Source organism: Triticum dicoccoides, chromosome 3B (assembly GCF_002162155.2).
Source record: "Triticum dicoccoides isolate Atlit2015 ecotype Zavitan chromosome 3B, WEW_v2.0, whole genome shotgun sequence".
In the NCBI taxonomy this organism is placed as follows: Eukaryota; Viridiplantae; Streptophyta; class Magnoliopsida; order Poales; family Poaceae; genus Triticum; species Triticum dicoccoides.
Window position 1 is genome coordinate 222,648,326 of NC_041385.1, and position 7,876 is coordinate 222,656,201.

General features: G+C 43.9%; 1 protein-coding gene across 1 annotated transcript; it reads right to left on the reverse strand.

The window, feature by feature from the left end:
* Positions 1 to 318: 318 nt before the first annotated feature.
* Positions 319 to 6,687, reverse strand: LOC119275604 (protein NLP3-like). The gene is made up of 5 exons (XM_037556473.1): positions 6,254 to 6,687; positions 4,510 to 5,069; positions 4,352 to 4,399; positions 3,325 to 4,267; positions 319 to 1,616 (listed from the first exon to the last, which is right to left on the reverse strand). Exons 1-5 carry the CDS (start codon positions 6,525 to 6,527, stop codon positions 640 to 642), a joined length of 2,802 nt encoding a protein of 933 aa, XP_037412370.1. The 5' UTR covers positions 6,528 to 6,687; the 3' UTR covers positions 319 to 639.
* Between the last annotated feature and the right edge of the window lie 1,189 nt (positions 6,688 to 7,876).

Consider the following 7,876-nt stretch of genomic DNA (forward strand, 5'->3'; position numbering starts at 1 on the left):
GCTACTGCTAAGATTCTGTGTATAAGGTTTTTCCCAGTAGTGCGCACTTGTGGCATTAAAGGAAATAAATACTCCGGCTGGAAATTTCTCTTGTTTGTTCTGCAAAAGGAGTGATGCAATACAAACAACAGCTCCTGAAAGTTAGCAGCTGGATTTTGGGCACCAATAATTCTATCAGAGCAGCAAATAGCTCAGGTTTATGTCGCTGAAAATACGATGAAAATTACACCTATTTTCCTCCGGAATTTATCTTTTTCACAACAGGGGACAATGAACCAAGCAAGCCTCAAAAAGCTCAAACCCAAGAGGAACTGAAAGTGAATAGAAGGAACGAACTTCCAAAACTGTTCAATTTCTGGACAACAAAAGTGCCATATTACAACAACTTCGGTTTTTAACTGTACCGCCAGGACTTCCAGCACCACGTGCTAAATATGTACATCATCGACAACACGCACATCTTGCAGCGTTACACATATTCGTACAAGAAAAAAATTGGTGCTTCAGTCGAACACAGTAAAGCTGCTAATGCTATCTAGCAACACAACTAGCTTAACAACATGTAAAAACTGACCTCCTGGAACAACTTGTACATACCCATTATAAAAAAAGAAAAAGTTAAAAATGTTGATCTGGGTATCAACCGGAGCTTCCACAGGAACTACCAATGTGGGCCGCAACGTCGCTAACCAACAGCCTGATGACATGGGTACCAGAATGCCGGGAGATTTCTATGCATTCTTCCAAGTCCGCATTGCACGCCAACTTCACCCACTCGTGATCATCGTCAAGGTACTTGATATCAAACATGCCAGCATCCATCCTCAGCCTTTTGGCAACCTCATCTTTCAAAGCCATAACGCTGCTAGAACACTGGAAACGGAACCTTACAATGTCTTCCTTAAAGCTCGCCTTTATCGTCACAGTCCCCGAATTTCGCATTGGCCCAAAATTGCTGGGAGGGGCTAACATTGGTTGGCCAATTGCTGAACCAAAGAGATTCTTCAAATCCTTGGAACTACCAGAATCCTCTATGAGCATCCTGGAAAGTGGTAGCTCTGGTTCTTGGAAAGGTTCTTTTGTGAACCCTTCCGGATTCAGTTGTGGTTCTTGTGGTTCCAAGAACATTGAAGCAATAGGCTGGCAAACAAACGTCTGGTTTGTGGGACTTCCCTGACATGAGCCCTCCGAAGTACGTGAATTTATGCTGCCTTCTCCCGATGAGCTTCTCGAGAGAGAAGCTTTGTCTGCTTCAAGTTGAACATTGTTCCCAGTGTCTGCAAATCCTTGCTGGGACATGAGTGCACCAAAGTGGCTACCATTTTCCTGTGATTTCTGTAAAGATGAATCTCTGTCACCATCAACAGCACGATTTGAATGTTCTGCTTTACTTTCACTTGCTTTCTCTTTATTGAAAGAATCTGATGAAGGGCCAACAGGAATAGTAGGGAGAGGGCCTGTGATAGATGTCAGGTTAAATGCCGCGTCTGAGCCTTGAACAGACTCAATTACTTGCTTTAACTTCGAGAGAGACCGGTTGACCTTGTTAATTTTTCGGGATGGCCAACGAGAAATCCCATGTTGCCTGCAGATGCGCTTCATGGTTGTGGGGCACACTGTCAAACCGAAAATATAATTAGCTAATGCCAATATCCAACAGTCGAACCCCGACAATGTTATTACCATTGCAAGATTAAACGTTCAATGCATCTACTCTCTTTTAGATTCAGAAGAAGCAAATGGGTCAAAGGAAAAAGGATTTTTAAATAAAGGAAGCCAGCTTACAAAATACACATTCATGATTCATGCACAAGCCCAGACTTAGTTTCCTTCAGAAGGTTACGATAAGCAAATTAGACCGCTGGTGATATCTGGTGAAGGTGGGCATATTAACAAGATTCATTTTGCTAGGTTGCTTCTATACATATTTTCATGGCTAACAATAGGAGGTGGGCCATTGTCCTACGGCTGGTCGGCGGCACAAAGGAGATAAGCTCATGTTATCTATCACCATAATAATCAGTGATCTTTAGGTTTGTTTCCCTAGTTGCCAGTTATTAAAGGTGTAGTACTCGATTATTAGAGGATAAGAAATGAGAAATAAATCTATTCCTTCCCAGGGGTCATCTCTTGTCATCTAAGTTCTAATCTTTTCCCAAACCAAGCTGACTCCACCTGGACATCCTCCCGGGGGTGTTTAGCCCGTTGTGTGCCTTGCTACACAACATATAAGAAAGATAAATTCCTTTTTGTTTCCACTTAAACAAAAGATTGACATATCACTAGGATGACAGTTCTTGTGATGTTCTATGTCTGGTGTCAGATTTATTATTATTATCTATAGTCTGTGCCTTTGTTTTAATCATGTCAAACAAAACATCCTCAATCTTAACTAAATTGACTTACTGGCGAACTTCAGGGCTTTCCGTAAATACCATTGGTGCACTGTGTATATTGTATAGCTACCCACCCATACAAATCCATAGTACACATTTACTAGTGTGAGCTTGCCTACAAAATCTGCTAGCCTGTGAATAAGACAATGCATCCATTGATGCCTACTCAATATGTATGTGAATCAATGCACCCTGAACAACATAATGTACATGGTTCAAGTTCACCTAAAGTGAAGAAAGAAACATAGATCTAGTTTCAATCTCAAGAAACAATCAACAGTTCATCATCCTTCCCTTCCCAAGTTCTGCTAGTCGACACAAAGTGATATGAGTATCAGTTAGCTACAAAAAGCATCAACCTCTAAAAAGAATGACAATATGACATGCTATGCTTCACATGAAAAACCTATTTGTTGCCAAAAACATTTTTTACACCCTACCATGTCTAAATGCTAAACTGGAGGGTCTCTGTCTTCTAATCAATTCCAAAACCCAGAACCCTTCCACTGAGTCTACGTTCTGCAATTTTAGAATTCAACAGGAACAAGTGTCGCATCTATGGTGTCATGACTTCAACAGGAATAAGTGTCACATCTATGGTGTCATGACAACAAGAAAAATGGAACTAAAACCCCAAATGCCAACTACACTGAGATGATATTTTCTGAATAATAGAATAATAAAAGAAAAAATGGATGCAACATATAAGCTCACTGCATGCTGCAACATTTTGTTGCCATTTAAGCCCTACAAGAAACAAACATAAACCAGATTACCAATTGGATAATTCGTTTGATATCCATATTCAAGAGGACTAGATTGTCAAATTGAACCCAAGGTAAGTGGGGCCATCTTAGCAATCAGAAAGAGTTAAGACTCGAAAAGCCAAGGATTTGTTTACTTAAAAGGCTAAATATTAGAAGCGTACCACCAAGGCTTTTTGCTGCATTTTTCAGACTTCCAGAAAAATATTGCTGAAGAACTTCTAAGCTGATTGTTTTTTCAGCTTTCCCCCGTCTCCTTTCAGGGGGTTTGCCATTTTTGTGAAGCAATGAAGAATCAGAAGCCGCGCTACCATTTGGCCTGGAGACAGATACGCCATTGTTATGAGAGTTATCATCAGCCAACAAATGTCCCTCTGATACTTTACTATTCACTTTATCGAACTCGTGGGCTCCTCCATGTGTTTCACCTTCGGGCGATTCACGAAAACCTTCAGAGTTCTCAAAATGCACATTTGTCTTGAAATCTTCACTTTCAATCATTATGACATTACTAAGTTGAAGAGAAGCTTCGTTGGATTCTCCATTACCAGCTACCTTCAGATTACGGAGACACTGATTGATCAGACCTAATATAGACTCCAACAAGGCATTTTGATCATCTTCCTCTTTACAACTGGGTGGCAGGAAAAACTCTAGCATATAATAATCATCACCAGTATAAGGACTTTGTAAACATATAGCAAAGCAGCCAGCCAATCCAAACATACGAGCATAGTGCACAAGGGGGTACTCCAGCTTACAAAACTGACTGATATCTTTTGAAAAGCAAGGTCTTTGATAGATAAACGCCTTGCCAGAAACTCCCTGTCCCTTCTGTAGATGATGTTCTACACAGGCATCTCGGAATCCCCACATATGAGCATCAATCACATGAAATGCCACATCACTGGTTGACATGCAGACTTCCCCCATGCAACTTCCATCAAAGCTCAAGCAACTTTTCTTAACACCACCACCATGCGCCAACACACTTCTATATTTGCAAGGAACCCATGTTTGTGCTAATGGAAGCTTGTGCTCTTCACATACGACTGTCAGGATCTCCAGTATCTCCACCAGGGCAGATTGACGGCCTTCATTGCAAATCTGAGTACACAATACAGAAACACATAAATCACCCCCCATAGTAAAAACAGCAAAATTAATTGTTCTTGTTGATTGGATGCTAACCTGGACATTTGGATGCTCCAATATCTCAGTGCTTTTAAGATTTACTGCCTGCATATAGCACAAATAATATTACTAAGAATATAAATATATGATGTCCAGCAATGTCCCCTGAAAGCTCATGTGACATAAAAGAAACACAATCAAAAGAAAACACAAACCTCAAGAGCTTTGCAGACTTTATCAACCTCATCGGCATAGTTTATCTTCTTCGATGTCATTATAAGTTCGACGACAGCAATACATGATTGAACAGAAGGATCAAAAACAGGCAAGGCAACGGTACCATGAACATTGTAACTGATGGCATGGTTAAGCCGTGGGTACTCAGTGCTGCTATAATACTGCACGTTTGGTGTCCACTCAGGCACTTTTTGCTTGTAGACACGTCCAGGTAACCCAAGCTCCCCAGCATTATCTCCGTCTACTGAGAACATGTACATCATGGATACAGCCCTGTACTGAAGCAGCCCAATGCTCTGGTGGTCAAGTACAAAGGGTTGTCCTGATGTAGTAAGCACATAGCGATCGCCACTCTTAACCGGCGCCCAAACCTGGACCAACAGGTGTTGATCTGTTGACTCCTTGAAGTACCTGAGAGCATGAGTCAGCTTCTCCTTGAACAAGCATGAGCTGTTCGTGCTATCGTCATGCAGAGCTAGGTTAAATTGCCATTTGTTGTTGAGACGTTCGGTCTTCTTAATTGGCGTGTCCGAATTCCCTAGTTAGCAGAATAGAATGCAGTATTGTAAGGGAAATACGGCCCAGAACATAAATAAGAAAGGAATACCATTGCCATTTAAATTAGATACATTTTACTATGATCATCCATTCAGTCTAACACATTGCGCTAATGTCAATATGTGTCGAGCGATACCTATTTCACAAACGGAAAATATGTTTCTGAGAGCCATATAGTTTGTTAACTGCAATGCATCGATGCTTACAGTAAAGTGAAACAAATCAACAATATCCAAGTGCATTTCTTGAAACACCAACCAACGAAATGGAGAAGTCCTAGTTTATTTAGCACGGCAAAGTACATATCATTGTCTCCCTTGTAAATACTACTAATAATGTAATGAGACAAAGTAAGGCCTTATCCAACAGCTTCAACTTTGAATACAATCCAGTATGTCTATCAGTGGCGTCATACCCCACCACTAATGTATATCTAGTACTAAATACCCGAGATCACTTTAGAGGCATCATACCACCACCAATAGCAAAAGGCAGTATACAGCACTGGGTAAAGTAAATGACTCAGGCAACAATAGCACAAGAAAATGACACCCTTTCTTCTTTTTTTGAACATAAAAATGACACCCTTTCTGTATGCATATATATAGTAATACAGTAATTGGCGAGTACCCCCATCTCCTAGTGGAATCCAATAAGCTACCAACCAATATTTTCCAATCATTTGCAAAAGAAAGCACGCACGCATTACCCCCACGTAGTCAGACTCAGACGGAAAGCCAGGCTTGTTCGCACTAATTAAACACGGCAAGCCTATCACTGCAACAAAGCTAATAAAGCTTTACTAGTACAACATTTTATCCGTCTTGTTGGATTAACAGGTAGTAGAAATATTCTATTTCTTCGAGAGATTTATGAGCCGAATCCTATGCAACCGAGAAACGTGCCAAAAGGAGCCCCCCAAGAAAGTCAAACACAAAGCTGGGAAACTTCGCGGATCGTACAGAGAAGATAAGGCTAGCGTGCTAACGACTAGAATAACAGCAAGATTCCAGCTGCCCCTCTGTTCCAGCTTTGGAGCGGAAAGATTCCATCGACAGGCCAAAGCAGAGATAGGAACAAAATCACGATGTAAACATCCCGTGCGATCCAGGGAGCAGTAAACGAAGCAAGGATTAGTTCCAAGTGAAGTATGATAAGGCTTACCGGAGCGTGCTCGCTGGGCCTCCTCTGCGACGGCGGCAGTGTTGTCCGGCGCCGCGGCGGGCGCAGGGCCCGCCTCGATCGGCATCATCTGGCGGTCCTCGAAGAGCCAGAGCGGAGACGGCGGCGTGAGCCACGAGGAGGAAGCGACGGGCAGCGGGTGGAGCGGCGGGGAGGAGGAGACGGAGGAGAAGAAGAGGGACGTGGTGAGCGAGTCGAACGGCCACAGGTCGCCCCCGCCGTCGGCGTGGGAGACCGAGGAAGGGTCGATGTCCATGCTGCACGGCGCTTGGCGTGACCACACCGGAACTCGCGTCAGGCTGCTGGCGCGGTGCGTCGGCGTCGGCGGCGGGTGAGGAGGCGGCGACGAGACGGAGAGAGGAGTAGGGGAGGCAGCGGGAGCTGGGGTGCCATATGTGGGGGAGGGGGGGATCAAATGTGGCTGGTGGGAGATGTGGCGGGTAGTGGACCAGAATAATATTAAGATAATGGGGGCGGACAAGTGGGACGGGGATCTGCTGCGGCGTCCCGCTGCCGGCGGGCCCCGCCCCCCGCTCGCTTGCTACTGGGTGGAATCGCACACGCATGTCCGGAGGTGGCGATGCTATTCCTTCTATATTTGCTAGGGGGCTCCCGGAATCTACCCAGCACAAGTGGGCGATGTGTTTTTGTCTATGATTTGGAGCTGATTGATGATGTTCACTGAATAAAACTATCGACCATGCCGTATTTTAGTTAGAGAAAGTTTTTTTTTCAACAATGTATAGGGGGTAGCTAGTTGGCGGTCGAGGGTCGACCATGGAGGAACTCTCCCGCCGTCAGGTCCGACGGTTGTACTTGTACAAGTGATGTTAGCGACTAAGTTATCGGTACTCGCCATAGCGTGAACCATCCTAGACTCATTGGCACCGCCCGCATCGCCTTTCAACCACGTCCATCTATTCATCTTCCCGCCACTCACGGTATGAGGCACTCTACCAATTGTGACCATTGACGTCTACCACTACCCCCAACTGTTTCTCTAGATTTGGAGGGCAGTGGATCTACTCTCACACCCGCATGCTGTCTGTCCCAGCCCTAAGTTGGGACAATATAGGGCGTGTTTGGTTACATTGTCAATCGAGCCTGGTCCGACGAGTCTGACTCTAGTGAGCCGGTTTGAGGGATGCATGCAAAAAGATCCCAGATGCATCTAGTTTGGTTACCTGCATGAATCTTAGTTGTATGTGACAATCACTTTTGACCCGGCGTTTGGCTGCCCGCCTTGTATTAGGCGCACATATGACATGGTTTGGTTGCAACCTGCATAAGGTGTTGTCACCAGTTCTGACTAGTGGTGAGCTTACTACACAAGATCTAAAAATGTAGTGCCAGCTAGTTAAACAAATGATAGTTCATCCTAACTACTATCAAATGACAGAACAAATTAATAAGAACCGTTGGCTAAATAGTTGATAGTTCATCGGTGTTGCTGCTACCAGATCTTCCTCTTCATCTTCCTCTTCTTCTGCTTCTTCTTCTCCCTCTTCTTCAAATCCTGCACTGACCTCTGTTAAGCCACATTGCCTCTACCCACTCCAACCTTTTGTCCGTTCAAGCGTCATTGTCAACTGCCTCCACACCATG